This window comes from Canis aureus, chromosome 16 (genome assembly GCF_053574225.1).
Source record: "Canis aureus isolate CA01 chromosome 16, VMU_Caureus_v.1.0, whole genome shotgun sequence".
NCBI classification, from domain to species: domain Eukaryota; kingdom Metazoa; phylum Chordata; class Mammalia; order Carnivora; family Canidae; genus Canis; species Canis aureus.
The window spans coordinates 48,160,047-48,177,557 of NC_135626.1; the positions used below are offsets into that span (position 1 = coordinate 48,160,047).

General features: G+C 40.7%; 2 protein-coding genes across 7 annotated transcripts in view; one reads left to right on the forward strand and one right to left on the reverse strand.

The window, feature by feature from the left end:
- CEP95 (centrosomal protein 95) overlaps positions 1-9,818 on the reverse strand; it is a 34,880-nt gene extending 25,062 nt beyond the window's left edge. Inside the window, exons 1-4 of one of the 4 annotated variants that reach the window (XM_077853761.1) lie at positions 9,081-9,814; positions 7,341-7,469; positions 6,115-6,222; positions 2,156-2,266 (exon numbers count right to left, since the gene is read on the reverse strand). In XM_077853761.1, the coding sequence (XP_077709887.1) occupies positions 2,156-2,266; positions 6,115-6,222; positions 7,341-7,469; positions 9,081-9,099 (367 nt within the window). In that variant the 5' untranslated portion in view covers positions 9,100-9,814. Of the gene's footprint in view, positions 1-2,155; positions 2,267-6,114; positions 6,223-7,340; positions 7,470-9,080 lie in introns of all 4 variants that reach the window. The other 3 variants (XM_077853762.1, XM_077853764.1, XM_077853763.1) reach the window with 3 other exon arrangements.
- Positions 9,221-16,565, forward strand: DDX5 (DEAD-box helicase 5). Of its 3 annotated transcripts, none has more exons than XM_077853765.1 (14): positions 9,221-9,366; positions 9,991-10,169; positions 11,388-11,553; positions 11,886-11,982; positions 12,084-12,217; positions 12,339-12,404; positions 12,675-12,816; positions 12,907-13,067; positions 13,156-13,328; positions 13,654-13,764; positions 13,978-14,039; positions 14,114-14,173; positions 15,417-15,641; positions 15,859-16,565. In XM_077853765.1, the coding sequence occupies exons 2-14, from the start codon at positions 10,126-10,128 to the stop codon at positions 16,260-16,262; spliced, it is 1,845 nt and encodes a 614-aa protein (XP_077709891.1). In that variant the 5' UTR covers positions 9,221-9,366; positions 9,991-10,125; the 3' UTR covers positions 16,263-16,565. The 3 variants fall into 3 exon arrangements, with proteins under 3 accessions (XP_077709891.1, XP_077709892.1, XP_077709894.1); XM_077853766.1 differs by lacking the exon at positions 9,221-9,366 and adding an exon at positions 9,573-9,704; XM_077853768.1 differs by lacking the exon at positions 9,221-9,366 and having other exon boundaries at positions 9,934-10,169.
- Positions 16,566-17,511: the final 946 nt, after the last annotated feature.

The following is a 17,511-nucleotide window of genomic DNA, read 5'->3' on the forward strand; positions in this document are numbered from 1 at the left end:
ATAAGTACTTCTCAGTTCTGTGTTCCTCTCTCCATCCCCACGGCCCTATCCATGGCCAAACCACTATGGTCCCTGCAAGAGTAAAAACTGCTGCTGTCAGTGTAAAATTTCAAATTAATCAATCTCCACCTAATGGTAATTTTCTACCTCTTAATCTTGCTGCTAAAATGACTAAAGAGCTACAAAGCATCAAAATACCTACTGGTAGCCTTGAATTAGGTTTCACATGTCTCACTCTCCCTTAATTCTATAATGTTTTTATTGTACGATAGTCCCCACTTATCCAAGGAGGATATTCCAAGGCTCACAAAGAATGCCTGAAACCACAGATAGTACCAAACACTATACACTTTTTCCTGTACATACATACCTACGATAAAGTTTAGCTTCTAAGATACATTAAGATCAAAAACAGCTAATAATAAAATAAAGCTGTTACAATAAATTGGCACAAAAGTTACCAAAATGTGGTCTGTCAAAATATCTTATTGTCTTATGCTCACCCTTCTCATGATGATGTGGGAAGATAAAATACCTATGTGATAAGATGAAGTGAGGTAAATGAAATGGGCACTGCAACACAGCATTAGGTTATTATGACCTTCTGACAAAAACGTCAGAAGGATCATCTGCTTCTGGATAGAAGTTGACTGTGAGTAACTCAAACTACAGAACGTAAAACTGCACATCTGAGGGGACTACCGTATGTATTTACAGCTGTCTTCCTGACTTGAGTATAGGCTTCCTTGAGAGCAATAAACATGGCATGCAATTTTGAATCCTCCCAGAGGATTCTATTTTCAGCATATATTTAACATATATTAAACATTCAAAATACTTCACATTCAAAACACTGAAGTTTTTATTTTTTATTTATTTATTTATTTTCTTTAAAGATTTCACTTATTTATTCATTAGAGACAGAGACACAGGCAGAGGGAGAAGCAAGCTCCATGCAGGGAACCCAACATGAGACTCGATCCCTCTACAGGATCACTCCCTGAGCTGGAAGGCAGGCGCTCAACCACTGAGCCACCCAGGCATCCCACCACTCAAGCACTCAAGTTTTTAAAATAAAAAATACCTTGTGTGGCAATTTTTCCTTCCAGGTCATACTTATATATTTTTAAATTTTTTCAACAACAATGATAAAAGGTAGAAAACTATCACTAAAGAGTCAGAGTTTAAAAAAAAAAAGAGTTTAGAGTTAATTTCAAATGTTATAATCACAGCATACATTTCACCATCAACAGGGAGAGAAATAGGAAGAGTAAACCTACCGAAATTTTTCTCTTCATTTATATTAGAATTTGTTACTGCTGCTAAAAATTTGTTGGATAACCTTAAAATAGTAAAACCATTCTTATATGGGCCATATACTACTCCAATCATAACACACAGCACTATTTATTTACTCAACCCATCTCAAATCTCAAAGACGGGTTTTTCTTCTTTGCAATAACACTGCAATGAAGACTTTTAAGCACCTTCCTTTTATATTACCTTCCTTAGGATAAATCCCTAGAAACAAGATAAACTGAGTCAAAGATTATAAATAGCTCTTAAATACTGTTGATCCACTTAAATAACCATAAACCTTTCATAAAATATGGCGATATTATCTTTATAATTATGAAAAACCGTAAAATAAAACTTTTACACAATGAATTGTTACAATTTGGGAAACTGGGTTACTCAAAGACTAAAATAAAATGTTCAGGCTGTCACAAACCTAAATGTAGGTTGAAGATAAAAAAACACAGCAATTCTTCCTGCTAATGTTTTAGCAATATCCAAATTATAACAAAAATGGCAGTTCTGGCAGAGGAAAATTATAGAGTAAGAAATTTCATGCAATAATAGGACAACAGACAAATTTTAGCCAGAATTTAGCTATTCTAGATTAGCTTTTTTTTTTTAGATTAGCTTTAAAATAATTTATAAGCAACATCCAAGTTGACAAAGGACATGGTAACAGTCTAGGATAGTTTTCAACCACTTAGAACAGTAAGAATTGTGATTTAATATGATTAAATTTACCAGGAATATGCATTAGTGATTCTAATTCCCATGAACAAAAACAGGCAAAAAGGGACATGATATAGAATATAAACCAAATTTTTTAACAAAATCAAATTTCTATTTTCAAACTTACTTTTCTCAAGAGATGTCTCACTGATATTTTCTGTAAGATACTCCAGCAGTCCATCAAATATTTCTAGCAGATTCTTAATAGATTCACTATCTCCTTTCACTATATTTTCTCCTAAACACAAAATAAAGAGTTAAAAATATTAACCAAGAAATTGAGAGCCCCATAATTTTGAAATGAAGATATCACCATGTAAATACTGTTCAAGATAAAAGAATTATAAACTACCTCAGAAAAAACAATATTATAAATACTAAAAACATGAATTTTCTGATGCCTGATTATGTCTGAATAATCAAAGGAAGCAGCCTTGAATATAATGTTTGATAATTAATTGGCACATTCCATCCTTTATCAAGAAACAAAGTAAATGGACTTAAGGAAACACACCCTAGGTAAAACTTATACCAAAATATAAAGCATCTAAAGCAGAACTTTATTAGGCTACTGAAAAAAATGGCAGTGGAGAACACAGTGGGATACTACTTCTAGACAATGGCTTGTTCTAAAGATAATAGCAGTAGCGTAATAAAACAAAAACTAAGGTGCCTGAGTGGCTCAGTCAGTTAAGGGTCTGCCTTTGGCTCAGTCATGATCCTGGGGTTTGAGCCCTGTGTCAGGCTCCCTGTTCAATGGGGAGTCTGTTTCTCCTTCTGCCCCTTACTCTCCTCGTGCTCTCTTACTTGCTCTTTCTCTCAAATAAATAAAATCTTAAAAACAAAAAACAACTTGTTACTTTCATCAGGAGTTCTTCATTTTTTTCTGTTAACTCCTATTCATTTTGTTTGGATCACGCCATTTTCTTAATTAAAAACTGTCCATGACGGGGATCCCTGGGTGGCTCAGCGGTTTAGCGCCTGGCTTTGGCCCAGGGTGCGATCCTGGAGTCCCAGGATCCAGTCCCGCGTCAGGTTCCCGGCATGGAGTCTGCTTCTCCCTCTGCCTGTGTTTCTGCACCTCTCTATCATGAATAAATAAATAAATCTTAAAAAAAAAAAAAAAAAACTGTCCATGAGTCCATGAATACAAACTTTCAATTTGTATAACTTTGTATAACTTCCAATTATAAAATAAGTCACAGATATAAAAAAATAAGGCATAGGGAATAATGTTAGTAATATTGTAATAAGCATTGAATGGTGACAGATGATAACTACTCTAATCACAGTGAGCACCGTACAATATACAGAACTGTGGAATCACTATGTTGTGCACCTGAAACCAATATAACTTTGTATTTCAACTATACTTCAGTAAAATTTTCTTTAAAAAACTGTCCATGTATATACCCCCCCCCCCCTTTTTTAAAGATTTTATTTATTTACTCATGAGACACACACAGAGAGAGAAGCAGACTCCATGCAGGGAGCCCGACGTGGGTAGGACTCTATCCTGGGACTCCAGGATCAAGCCCTGGGCCAAACAGAGGCGCTCAACCGCTGAGCTACCCAGGCATTCCTATAAAACCCTTTTTAGTCTCACCTTACCCCCAACTTCTCCAGTCCAATTTCCCACCATATCCACTTTATACAATCCCTAGCACAATACCTGGCCCATAATAAATTTTCTTTCAAGGTTTTATTTAAGTATTTGAGAGAGAGAGAGAGAAAGCATGAACAGTGAGGAGGGGCAGAGGGAGAGAGACAAGCAGACTTCCCACTGAGCAGAGAGCCCCCTGGGGGCTGCCTGATGCGGGGTTGATCCCAGGACCCCAGGACCAAGACCTGAGCCGAACGCAGAGACTTCAACCAACTAAGCCACCCAAGTGCACCCCATAATAAGTTTTTAATAAATGCTAAATTGAAATATTGACAAGAAATGGGTTAGTAAAAGCCTGGAAACTTGGCACGCTTACTGTCACGTAAAATGGACTCTAATCAACATCAGGTATGGACAGAATTTAACTCAAGACACCTCCACCTGGGTTGTCCTCTGGGAGATCATGCTTGTATTCTCATAAGTTCAAATCGGTAAGGGAGAGGCAAAATGGAAATATGATATTTGACAGAATCTAGCCATTCAAAACTTCATTCATGATGCAAAACAAGCCTAAACCAAAAATGTGATGTTCTACACTACTAGTACAGATGGACAACATTTGTCAATTTTTTTCTGTTTAAAGCAAACAGAAATCTTGTTCTTAAGCCTTATGTTTTTCTGGCTTAACAAGATACACAAGTATACCCCAAGGGCATACTCAGAACTTCTCAGTTGCCAGGATGGGGAGCATCCTCTGCCAACCCAGCAACTAAGACTGCCCGCCAGAATGCAGTGCTTCATGATTGCTTTAAACAGAAAACAAGAACTAAAAAGCTGCTTTGCAGTATACCAGAAGAGGTAAGTAGTTTTGCAACTTTTCATGGGGTGGGTGTGAGTTGTCAGGAGTAGCTCTTCATTAAAAAGTTGTATACGTAGATACAACCTTGCTATAGATTTAAAAAGCACAAATGCCAAAACTTGCCATATTCGAGTGATAAAGCAATTCTAAGTTGAAGAACAGGGAATTCCTGGGATCACCTTTAAAGTGAATTATCTCCAAACTAATTTACCACATTTACTCACCCAAAACTCCACTCAAAAACTTAAGACAATTTTCAGTAAAATTTGTCAATATTAAATTGAGAGACGCAAATGACTTATCCTGATTAATATTTTTCTGTCTTAACTGCCAAAGAACAAACCAATAGTGTAGTGTAAGCCTTCTCTTAGTGATGCAAATGTAGTTTCAAGTGCACAGATTCCCTGTCTTCTTTACTTGAAATTAATTTACTGGAATAATCCTCATTTTCTTGCTATCTAAAATATAGAGATTTATAAATATATTTGGTAAGTTGGCTTTAGAATACAAGCATGATATAGTTTATATTGGAAAAAGGTTCACAGTTTCACTTTATTAATTTTGAATAGACAATATATTCATGAGGTTTAAAATTCATCAAGGGTGGGACGCCTGGGTGGCTCAGTCAGTTAAGCATCTGACTCTTGATTTTGGCCCAGGTCATGATCTCAGGGTTTTGAGATTGAGCCCTACACCCACAATGCTTAAGATTCTCTCTCCTTCTCTCTCTGCCTCTTCCTCACATTTGCACACACACATTCTCTCTCAAAAATGAAATAAAATTCGAAAGTGCAAAAGGTGTATAATGAAATCTCATCCCATCTTCATCCTGCAGCGCTGAAGTTCCTCTTATTGGAGGCAATCAGTATTACAGGTTTCTTGCACATGCTTTGAAAGAGTTCTTCTGCAAACAATCAACTATTTATTCTCCTCACCTTCGTTTCCTACAAGTAGCACCACACTGCATATTATTATCAAGTGCACATATTTCTGACATTATATATATTGGAGACTGTTGCACTAACATGTAACATTGTACATAATGAGCACTATCAAAAATCTTCTACAGTGGCAAATACCCTGTAGGGAGTTATCATAATTTTTTGTTTGTTTTGTTTTTGCTATCATAATTTATTTATTTATTTTTATTTTTTAATCTTTTTTTTTTTTTATAATTTATTTAACCTGTCCCTATTCAGTGGACATTTAGATGTTGCTAATTTTTAGCTGTCATAAACAAGCAGCATGTTAGGTTTAAAATAACTAAATAACAGGGCACCTGGATGGCTCAGTTGACTCTGGATCTCAGGGTCATGAGTTCAAGCCAAACATTAGGTGTGGAGCGTACTTAAAAAAACAACAAAACAAAAAACATACTTCAAACTACCAGCTAGGATACTTATATCTCAGACCCAAGTCCATCAAAAACTCAATGTCTGACTTGCTGAAAAAGCTCTCAAGGATGGCTGCCCTAATTCTACTGATCAATTGTCTTGGCTCAGTGTTGTCATTTGGTTTATTTCATAAGCTTACTCATCTGGTTACCTATACAATCTATAGGATTCTACCTAACAAATTATTTTAGTAAAATACAAAATTATCTGATGGTTAAGTATATACCAACCTGTTATGTGAGACAAGCTGACTTGCAGGTAATCCAAGGCCAGTGAATCAATTACCGCTTGTACATTGTGAGCTTCATCCTCTTGACTCCTAGGAATAGCTATGAGGTCTGTAGGGAAGAAAAAAAAAAAAAAAGCTACAAAATTTTTCATCTGGGGGTCCAAATTATAATGGTCTCTGACCAGGCTTCTGAGTCCAGTTAACTGCTACAAAAGCAAGCTCTACCCAAACAGAACAGGCTATAAAGTACAGATAAAGCTAACAGAGCCTGAATCCTACAGAGCATCTTTATTGGCTGAATACTTAACATATATATGTACCATAAGCACTATACCATAGAAAAAGAGACCCCTAAATTCAAGGGGATGCTAATACTCTAATAAGGGAAACAATACATAAAGTGAGACTCTAACCCATAATCATGGTGAGCTTTCCATGAGAGGAAAAAAACCCACAAAAGGTACAAAAGGAGAGTTCTTGTAAGTCTTGTCAAAGCAGCCTAGTAGGAATTATTGATATAATGATTTAAAAGGTCAGTATAGACCAGAGTGAGGAAAGATTTTAACATCAACTTTGAGAGTTTCTCCTCTGGTATTGAGAGAGATGAATTTTGGGGGGAAGGATGAAAGAAGTATTTTAAAAGACTGCTCTGATAACTATATGCCCTTGCAGTCAAAATAAGGTTAAGACTAGCAACAAAGATACCAGCTAGAGGCCATCTCCATTATTCCAAGTGATGAGGGCACTAACTCATGGTAACAATGGGAAAAGAAGAGAGACTACACAGTTTTAGTACTTAATGGTTATGAGCTTCATAAACAAACAGAGATAGTAGAGGAATCTTAAAGACTCTGAGCTACTCAACCAGGGATGCAGTACAAACATCAACTCATATTTGTAATATTGGTTAAGCAACAGGACCCAATAGTTTTCCAAGTTCCACTCAATTTTAGGTACATTTACAGAAAAGGTGTGACTTTCTGTAGGTAAGGTATTAGGCATAATTAAACAGTAATGACCAAGACCACTCAACCCTATTTGACCAAGGTTGTTACTATGTGTGGCTCTCAGGAAGGTATTAAGGTAACAAATGTAACAGTTAGAAATAAGATATAAACAAAGGAAAAAATTTAAGATTTTATAAATACTATAGGATCTAACTGAGGGCACTCAAAACTCCTGGCCTAAGATATAGTCACTATTACTCCCACTTCTTAGTACCCTTACCTGGTACCTTTTCTCCCAAAATAGATTGGTAAAGAGCAATAAAAACATTAGCATCACAATCTTCTAGTTCTCGTATCCTCAGGTGTATATGACATTTCAAAAGAAGGTTATTGGCAATAGTTATCCACTCTGTCAGGAAAGGAAAAGATCAGCCTTAAATAACACTAGAAAGTCAATCCCCACAAAGATAAACACCAAATGATGTAGAAGATAAAATATCTGATTATAGAAGGTCAAAGACCCTCTGAGGCATGATTTTTGAAAACATATTTAATTTCTTGGGATGACTTCCAGAGTGCTGGAATTTCAATGCAGTCAAACCTATGATGCAAATCCAATTTTTACTGTTGCAAACTAAAACCTTGTTATTTTACCTTTTCTTATTTTACAAGCCATACATAGCTGTTTTTTAACATACTTAAAAGTAAACAGGAATAGATGTCATAAACGAGACAGTTTGTTAACGATTGTCTGAGATTAGCAGAAACTAATTAATGGATGCTGCTTCAAATTCCCAATAGCATTAGTCATGTTTCTACCCAATTATTTTGTGCAAGTCAGAATTTCTCTGGTGCCCCAAAAGGTGGTGATTAATTCAGGCTGTTAAAAAACTGAAGTAATGACCCCAACACTGCAACATTTGTTTTAGTTCTTTAAAAAAATTACATTTAATGGAGGCGCCTGGGTGGCTCGATCGGTTTAAGCCTTTGCCTTCAGCTCAGGTCATGATCCCCGCAGGATGGAGCCCCCAAGTCTGGCTCCCTGCTCACCGGGGAGTCTGCTTTTCCCCTTGCTCATGCTCTCACTCAAATAAATAAATAAAATCTTATAAAAAAAAATAAAGTCAATGAATAAGAAGTAAAATACAGGCAATACACAAAGACATCCCTAAATTCAGAACTAGCACATTACCAACACTGTTGGAAGTTTCCTGTGTGCCACCGCACCCCACCCCCAGATACGGTCGGAATTAGCAAGATTATTTCACGACTTTCTCCAACAAAGGTAATTTCTAAAGCCTGACCTATTTGCTCCCTGATACAATTTAAGGTGGTTAAGAAGTCCTTCTACTTCGTATTTGACGAACTGAGCGCGTTCAAGGCACGTTATCTCCCTGTCCCCGTGCCCACTTCTCACAGCTGACCAAACCACGAGCTGGTTTGAACGCTGTCCTGAGGAAAGGATGAAAAGAAAAGCGTCCCGGACAACCCAACCCACTCGGTTTTCAAAAGCGGTTGCTAGACAATGCAGGTAACTCCAGAGGGCACTGAAGAGAAAAATCCGCCACTATCCTACTGTGGCAGGAGCATCAGCAGATCTTCAGAGTGCCGTTCCCCTCAAAACTTCAATGCACATGGAGGTAACGGCCTCAGTCCCCACAATCCAAGAGGCAGAGAGCGCGCTGACAGTGGCTGGATGCCCCAGAGAAACACGAGTCCCGGGAAGCAGCTTTCCGACTGCCCTTTTTGCAGCCAGGTTGCGGGCGTGCTGCGGGCCTCGCCACGGGGTTCTTCTCTCCACACCCCAAGATCTCGCTAGATGGCCTCTAGGAGGGGGACCCAGAGCGGGGCCAAGAAACCCACGGAACCGCCGACTACGACTGGGTGTCTGTCACCAGCCCCGCCGGCAGCCCAGACCCAGGGAGTCCAGCCGGAGGATTCGAGATAAAAGGCCTAGGAGCGTCCGGCGGACTTAAAGGGTTTCAGTCCACACACACCCGGGCTCCGGGCCGAGACTCACCAGCCTCTGAGCCGGCCATGTCACGGAGGCAGGTCGCTGCCGGACTTCCAGCTGGGCGCGAGGCGGACGGCGTCCGGGAAGGGCCGCACAGCGCAGACGCAACGCCGAGGTGGGGGGAGAACGAAACGAAAGGGCAGGGGGTGGAAGAGGGAGGGACGTTAAAACGGCTTCTTGCTGCTGATTGGTCATCACGGGAGGACTTCCTTTCGCAGCACGCGCCCAGGCGGCGGTTTGTGGGCTCTAGGTACCATTCTCCGCGGGCAAGATCCCGCTGAGGGATTCTCAGGTGGGTGGATTTGACAGGCCGGGTCACCCAGCGGCCCTGGCCGGCCTCCCGGGGGCAATAGTACGGCACTTCCGGCGAGCTATTTCGTTTCGTATTCCTCCGCCGACGCCAAGTGGAGAAGTAGTGCGGTCCGCTTACCCGATGGGCGGGAGCAGTCACGTGACAATGTCAGGCTCCGCCTTCCCGTCTCACTTGGTTAGGGGCGTGAAGGCTCTTCGGAGACGTAAACATCTCCAAGTGGGCTGAGTGGGTTGGTCTGTGCTGGCCATTTTGTCGGCAGGGCTAGACCTGGGAAAGGGCGGGGTGGCTTCCTTGAGGTGTGGAAAGACGAGAAAAAGGTGAAGAACACAGAGTAGGCTAAGGCGTCTCAGTGCGGGTGGGCCCAGCCGTGAAAGGGGCCCCAAGCCGGCGACTCTGAGGGAAGCGGAGGGTGGGGGTGGGGCGAGAACATGGCGGATCCCGGAACGCCGGCGGGCGTTGCGGCCTCTGCGCAGGGGCGGGGTGATTAGGTCATAGAGCGGCTCCCAGCATTCTCCGCGGCGGAGGAGGCGGTCCAGGCTATAAAACCGGCTGCCGGGACGCGGCCGGCACCTCATTCATTTCCACCGGTCTCTTGTCGAGCAGCTCCGGCCCCTGTCATCGCCGCCCCGCTGCCGCTGCCGCCCCCGCAAGGCTTTGCCATCGCCAAAGCCACCTGCAGCGACTCGTCGCACCCGATTCTCTTTACTTCGTTCCCCGCCAACCGCAACCATTGACGCCATGTCGGGTTATTCGAGTGACCGAGACCGCGGCCGGGATCGAGGGTGAGTGTGGGAACGGACTTGTCAGGCCCGGCAGTGGGGGATGGGAGGCCGATGAAGGAGGCGGCGGGCGGGGGCGATGGACAGTCGGCTTTTTCCGGCTATATTTAACCTTTACGAATCGAAGGCTTGCGCCATTTTGATATTTGTCCGGAACTGACAGAGGGATGTTTCCCTGTTAACGGTCCTCAAGCTCGCCTTTTGTTGGTGGGGGGATGGGGGAGGCGCCGAAGCCCCCGCCCCCGCCGACTGAGCAGCTGTTGGGGACAATTCGGGGGAGTGTATTTCAATGGTTGGAAAGCGCGACGCTTTCAGGAGAACGAAGTCACCGCTGTTCGGTGCATCTTTTCGGGAAGTGTTGTAGGGGCCCCGGGAGTTCTGTGGTAATCGAAGGGGTCGCCTCACGAGCCATTGATGGCGCGGGAGCAGGAGGGCGGCCGGCACCGCGGGAATCGGCCATGTGGCTGAGCCGCGGGTACAAAATGCCGGCGTCGGACATGGCGGCGGCGCCTTTGTTACCCCGCCCGGCGGAGGAGCTCAAAATGGCAGCGTCGAGAAAATGTGGCGCAGAGAGAAATGCGAGACAAAGGGGGAAGCGCCGCCCCAGCGGGAACGCCGCCCGGTCCGGGACTCCTCCCCCGGTAGTTGCCAGCTCCTCCTCCTCTTTTTCTTTGCGTTATATAATTTTGCTATCTTGATGAGGAGCCCTCCGGGGGGATCCCCCCAATTCGATGGGCTTGCATAAATGTCTCTGAGACCACCGTCCTTGTTCTGTTCTCGTTGGTGCTGTCCCATTATTCCTTAGAACCAAAGCTGCTTGGCTTGGAAAGAGCTGATGATAACATTGCTGTTAAGCACCTCCCTTGTATTGTCTCTCCCCCAGACATTTAATGCCTAAGCTCACGGGAAAGACTAGGAGCCACAAGCTGTTGTCTATCCTTGTAATCTGAACATGGGGCGTTTGGGCAGCCAATTTCCGACCTGATAAATCCCGGGCTGTTGATTTGGCTTCAATAGTGTGTATTTGGGACAACGGAAAGTGAGAGAGATGGTGCTAATTGTGGCTTTTGAGAGCATGACCCATCACTAAGGACAGTGCTAAGTCTTAAACCTCGAAAAGTCTTTCATTTATCTGTACTGTGTGTCAAGGGACAATAAATAGTCTGTATGTAAACGTCTTAGTAGGTAGTTGAAAATATAACTTTTTTGTTTTAATTTCAGGTTTGGTGCACCTCGATTTGGGGGAAGTAGGGCAGGGCCCCTATCTGGAAAGAAGTTTGGAAACCCTGGGGAGAAATTAGTCAAAAAGAAGTGGAATCTTGATGAGCTGCCCAAATTTGAGAAGAATTTTTATCAAGAACACCCTGATTTGGCTAGGCGCACAGCAGTGAGTAATTTCACAGGGCTTCCTTGGGCTGTAACTCAACAGTGACTTTTAGTAAACAGAAATTTGAACAGAGGCCTTGGAAAACTCATATTTTCTGATAGTCGAGGAAGAGGAGGTGCTTTGGCAAGTGGTATCTTTGAATTTTTCTGTTTAGAGTGGTTAAATATAACTACAATAGATGGATCTTGTGCTCTGTAGGTTTTCTATATGTGGATATAGATTTTAAATGGCCCGTTACAGTTTGCTAATCCTTGATAAACTTAAGGCCTGCTGACTGCATATTGGTGAAGGTTGTTATGGTACTTAGTAGGTTATTAAAATTTGTTTTATAGCAAGAGGTGGAGACATACAGAAGGAGTAAGGAAATTACGGTTAGAGGTCACAACTGCCCAAAGCCAGTTCTGAATTTTTATGAAGCAAACTTCCCTGGTAAGTGCTAGTTCAGAGCACTCACTCCCCCCCCCCCTTTATTAATTTCACCCTTTTTCTTAGCTTCACTAAATTTACTGAATTACTGTTGCTAATTACAGCAAATGTAATGGATGTGATTGCAAGACAGAATTTTACTGAACCCACTGCAATTCAAGCTCAGGGATGGCCCGTTGCTCTAAGTGGTTTGGATATGGTTGGAGTAGCACAGACTGGATCCGGGAAAACATTGTCTGTAAGTGTGGAAGAATTTTTGAGTTTTAATATGTGATTATGTTAGAGAAAATGGATTAGTGATATAAGGAAATTAGAAGCTTTTTAATTTAATTTTTGTTTTGTTCCCCCACCCCAAATAGTATTTGCTGCCTGCTATCGTCCATATCAATCATCAGCCATTCCTAGAGAGAGGTGATGGGCCTATTGTAAGTATATACGTGTGTATTTTTTCTTAATTTTTGTGTGAGTACAATAAAGAGAGTTGCAGAATATGTAGCAAAACCAATTCTGGTAGTTTCACATAGAGACATCAGTTGTGTTATGTAATTTAACTGGAGACAAAGTTGCCTTGATTATCCTGGAATATTGGGCAGCAAAATCCATTAGCTGCTGAAGTAATGCCAGTAAATGCTCATAAGTTTAAAACTAGGATCCAGGACTTTGCAAAAACCTATTCCACTTTCTGTTTCTCTTAGTGCTTGGTGCTGGCACCAACTCGGGAACTGGCCCAACAGGTACAGCAAGTCGCTGCTGAATACTGTAGAGCATGTCGATTGAAGTCCACTTGCATCTATGGTGGTGCTCCTAAGGGACCACAGATTCGTGATTTGGAGAGAGGCATGTAACAAAAATCCTTTTTCTTCTTTTTGTTGGTGTTAGAAAGTCTAGATGTTACAGTTCTATTTATATTTATATGTTTAACTGAAGGTGTGGAAATCTGTATTGCAACACCTGGAAGACTGATTGATTTTTTAGAGTGTGGGAAAACCAATCTGAGAAGAACCACCTACCTTGTCCTTGATGAAGCAGATAGAATGCTTGATATGGGCTTTGAACCCCAAATAAGGAAGATTGTGGATCAGATAAGAGTAAGTACCCCTAAAAATGTTTTATTTTGAAACGGGGCTTTAAATTTATTTAGAATACAATGCTTTTTTAAAATCCAACATTCTTTAGCCTGATAGGCAAACCCTAATGTGGAGTGCAACTTGGCCAAAAGAAGTAAGACAGCTTGCTGAAGATTTCCTGAAAGACTACATTCATATAAACATTGGTGCACTGGAACTGAGTGCAAATCACAACATTCTTCAGATTGTGGATGTATGTCATGACGTAGAAAAGGATGAAAAGTAAGTTTTTTATAGAACTAAAAGTTCAGTGTACAAATTTAGAAGTTAAGAAACTTACATAGGGTAGAATGTGAACGTGTTTTTAAAATCCTGTCAATCTTAGCAATATTTCCTTCATTCACAAAATTGGTTATCGGTAACATTTCTTTTAGGAGAGGAACCTGTTTTGTGGTTTAAGGACCAAAGGTAGAATTGCTTGATAAGTGTTCAAGCAGGTGTTTTTTCATTCATAGCCATGTAAATTGAAGATAGTTCTTGAGTGACCATAAATGTGTGGCCATAATCATGGACTTCTTTTAAAATTCACTATTTTTTTTCCTCCAAGACTTATTCGTCTAATGGAAGAGATCATGAGTGAGAAGGAGAATAAAACCATTGTTTTTGTTGAAACCAAAAGAAGATGTGATGAGCTTACTAGAAAAATGAGGAGAGACGGGTATGTGAGTTTTTTCCATTAAAGCAAGTATATGAGAGCTGAATTTAAGGGAAGGGGCAAGTGGATTTGAATGTCATAGATAAGTTTACCTGGTATAAATAAAACTGCATGGGTCAGGTGAAGTTAAAGGAATTAGTGACTAGATAGGCAGTAAAGTAAAACCTATCAGGCTTTAAATGCAAAGCCTACTGACAAAATTTTTCTTGAATGTAGGTGGCCCGCCATGGGTATCCATGGTGACAAGAGTCAACAGGAACGTGACTGGGTTCTAAATGGTAAGTCAGATGAAAAATTTTTTCCCTCAGAACCTGGAGTTCTCAGATTATTGATGATCGTTTCTTTTTCACAGAATTCAAACATGGAAAAGCTCCTATTCTGATTGCTACAGATGTGGCCTCCAGAGGGCTAGGTTAGTAAAAACTCGAATTCGTGGCTTGGTTTCCCAGAAGATCTCCATATAATTTTTTTAAAGAAAGTTTATTGCTTTCTTTAACCTCTGCATTTTTTCTAAGTTTTTTTCATATAAAGGTGCAGTCTTTGTGGCAAGGCCTAGGCATGACAATCGGAGGACTCGAGGGGGATGGAGGACTAGTGATCGGCTGGCTGCTTCCAGTCGATTAGAGAGGTGAAAAGCTGAAAGTGTGCCAGTAATCTTCAAAAGGCAGAACATACCACCTCTGCCCCGTAAACTGTTCTCTCCGGGGGAAAAAAATGGAAGTTATCCTCACAGTTCACTGCCGTGGTATTTCTTCTGTCCCATGCTTTGCATGACTGCCATGGTACAGCATTGTTTCAAACTGTTTACTGTGATCTGTGGGTCTTTGAGTTTCAGTGAGTTTGCTGAAATGTTGAAGAAATATTTCCAAACTTCAATGTTCAATGAAATTTTTGTTCAAGTTTGAAATGGAGAGAGCAGCTTTAAAAGGTACTAAGCCTTTTACAAATTGGTGAGTACTGGCACATGAGATCTAGAGCAGGAGCAACTTCTCACACTTAGTCAGTGGGAAAAGAAAGCAGTGCTTTGAAAGTTCCTCCCTCACCTACACAGTAGTCGTCATGTCGAGACCTGCCAGAGAGAGACACATTCTCAAGTGAATCCTGGCTTCTTGGAAGCGCTTGCCTAGACGAGACACAGTGCATAAAAACAACTTTTGGGGGACAGGTATGTTTTTCTTGCAGCTGCGGTTGTAAGGTCTTGGCAAGACAAGCAGTGTGGCCAGAATTTTGAACTTCTGATGAGTGTGTAATGCAAAGGACCATGTACATTTTTGTTTAAAGGTCCTCAAAATGAGCACATGAAGAGGTTGCTGTGAACCTTTAAGTGGCCCTACTGCGCAGAAGCATTCAGATGTCACTTGATGATCTGTAAGGGGACTTGCTGGTTTGGGAATATGTTAGAGAATACACGTCCTTTTGTTAGGTGCTCTGTCATTGGGTGGGCAATGAGACAGGTAGATGGTGTGTGCTTTTTTTTTTTTTTCCTTCCAACCTCAATGGTATTCCTACAGGGAATGGATAACCATTTTAACTGTATTTTTTGCAGCCCGTACCTTCTTGGGAATACAATTGTCTAACTTTTTATTTTTGGTCTGGCTGTTGTGGTGTGCAAAACTCCGTACATTGCTATTTTGCCACACTGCAACACCTTACAGATGTGGAAGATGTGAAATTTGTCATCAATTATGACTACCCTAACTCCTCAGAGGATTATATTCATCGAATTGGAAGAACTGCTCGCAGTACCAAAACAGGCACAGCATACACTTTCTTTACACCTAATAACATAAAGCAAGTGAGCGACCTTATCTCTGTGCTTCGTGAAGCTAATCAAGCAATTAATCCAAAGTTGCTTCAGTTGGTCGAAGACAGAGGTTCAGGTAAGACTAACCTTCATTAAGAAATGTTGGTGATTTGGGGTCACATGATTGTCTGCAAATCCATTAAATGGGATTGGCAGGTGAGTAAAATCTTCATATGAAACTGAGAAAACACTTTAAACTTTGAATAGAGCTTCTTTCTAATTTTTTCTGTACTAGTAATGAATTGTGCTGTGGAAATAATCAGCTTGCAATTCTTTTTTTTTTTTTTGGACAGGTCGTTCCAGGGGTAGAGGAGGCATGAAGGATGACCGTCGGGACAGATACTCTGCGGGCAAAAGGGGTGGCTTTAATACCTTTAGAGACAGGGAAAATTATGACAGAGGTTACTCTAGTCTGCTTAAGAGAGATTTTGGGGCAAAAACTCAGAATGGTGTTTACAGTGCTGCAAATTACACCAATGGGAGCTTTGGAAGTAATTTTGTGTCTGCTGGTATACAGACCAGTTTTAGGACTGGTAATCCAACAGGGACTTACCAGAATGGTTACGATAGCACTCAGCAATATGGAAGTAATGTTCCCAATATGCACAATGGTATGAACCAACAGGCATATGCATATCCTGCTACTGCAGCTGCGCCTATGATTGGTTATCCAATGCCAACAGGATATTCTCAATAAGACTTTAGAAGTATATGTAAATGTCTGTTTTTCATAATTGCTCTTTATATTGTGTGTTATCAGACAAGATAGTTATTTAAGAAACATGGGAAATGCAGAAATGACTGCAGTGCAGCAGTAATTATGGTGCACTTTTTCGCTATTTAAGTTGGATATTTCTCTACATTCCTGAAACAATTTTTAGGTTTTTTTTGTACTAGAAAATGCAGGCAGTGTTTTCACAAAAGTAAATGTACAGTGATTTGAAATACAATAAATGAAGGCAACGCATGGCCTTCCAATAAAAAATATTTGAAGACTGAATTAAGTGGAAATTGTACTTTATTTTACATCTATAATGTCATGTAAAACTTTGCTTAGATGGTCTGGTTTGATTTTTTTTTTTTAACCATAAAAACTAAATTAACTGCTCCTTTCTATGATTTAGGTTTGGGAAGTGGGGAGAACAGAAGGCCCTTCTTAAAAATGATCTATTTATATTGCAAGAATTAAATGAGATTAAGTAAATTTACAATTGTAGGCTAAGTTGTATTAAGGCTTTCTGCCAGTACCTCATCAGGTGAGTCATTTAATAGCCTATTTATTAGCAGAATGGGGAAGTGAGATTAAAATAGGACATAATCAACTGTATAGCCCCACCCTCAAACTGCTTAGTGTGAGAACAACGTGGATGACTTTATTTCTTCGCAAAATTTTATATTTGAAAAGCTCCAAATAACTTGATTTTTCAGAACAGTTTATAGTCTTGCTCTTGGCTCTAATGTGAATTAGCAAAATGGTGAACAAAGCTAAGACTTTAAATTTATACAGATTGTAGTCTTCAGGCTCTTGGGACATTTAACTGTAGTTGACACTGGGAATCATGAATGTCTTTACCATAATTCAGGGAACTCTAGAGGAGTTTAAAAACTGGAGGGTCTATTCATATTCAAACAAAACCCCGTGAAAGTAAATGAATGATGAACCAAGAGGAAGCAACATAACCAAAAGCACAGTGACTTATACAAGTCGTCTTAGGTCAACATGGGTTTTTATTGCTAGAAAGGTCAGGGGACGATGGATTATTTTAGATTTAATTTTGGCTCACCGATCTTTCTAACACTTCATTTCAATAATGACTAGAAATAGGTCTGAATGTCTTCCCAGAGAGTCTGGTATATATGTTCCTTTTTGTCAGGAGAGGAGAGGTCTTTATGAGACTTCATTTAAATTCTGATTATTAAACAGGCTTTAATTGGTGTCAATGCCT

Bases quoted from the DNA above. Each gene is read 5' to 3' on its own strand.
- DDX5 (XM_077853765.1), top strand. From the start codon at position 10,126: ATGTCGGGTTATTCGAGTGACCGAGACCGCGGCCGGGATCGAGG. The intron at 10,170-11,387 runs GTGAGTGTGGGA...TTTTAATTTCAG, and splicing joins GACCGCGGCCGGGATCGAGG to GTTTGGTGCACCTCGATTTG. The intron at 13,068-13,155 runs GTAAGTACCCCT...AACATTCTTTAG, and splicing joins AGATTGTGGATCAGATAAGA to CCTGATAGGCAAACCCTAAT.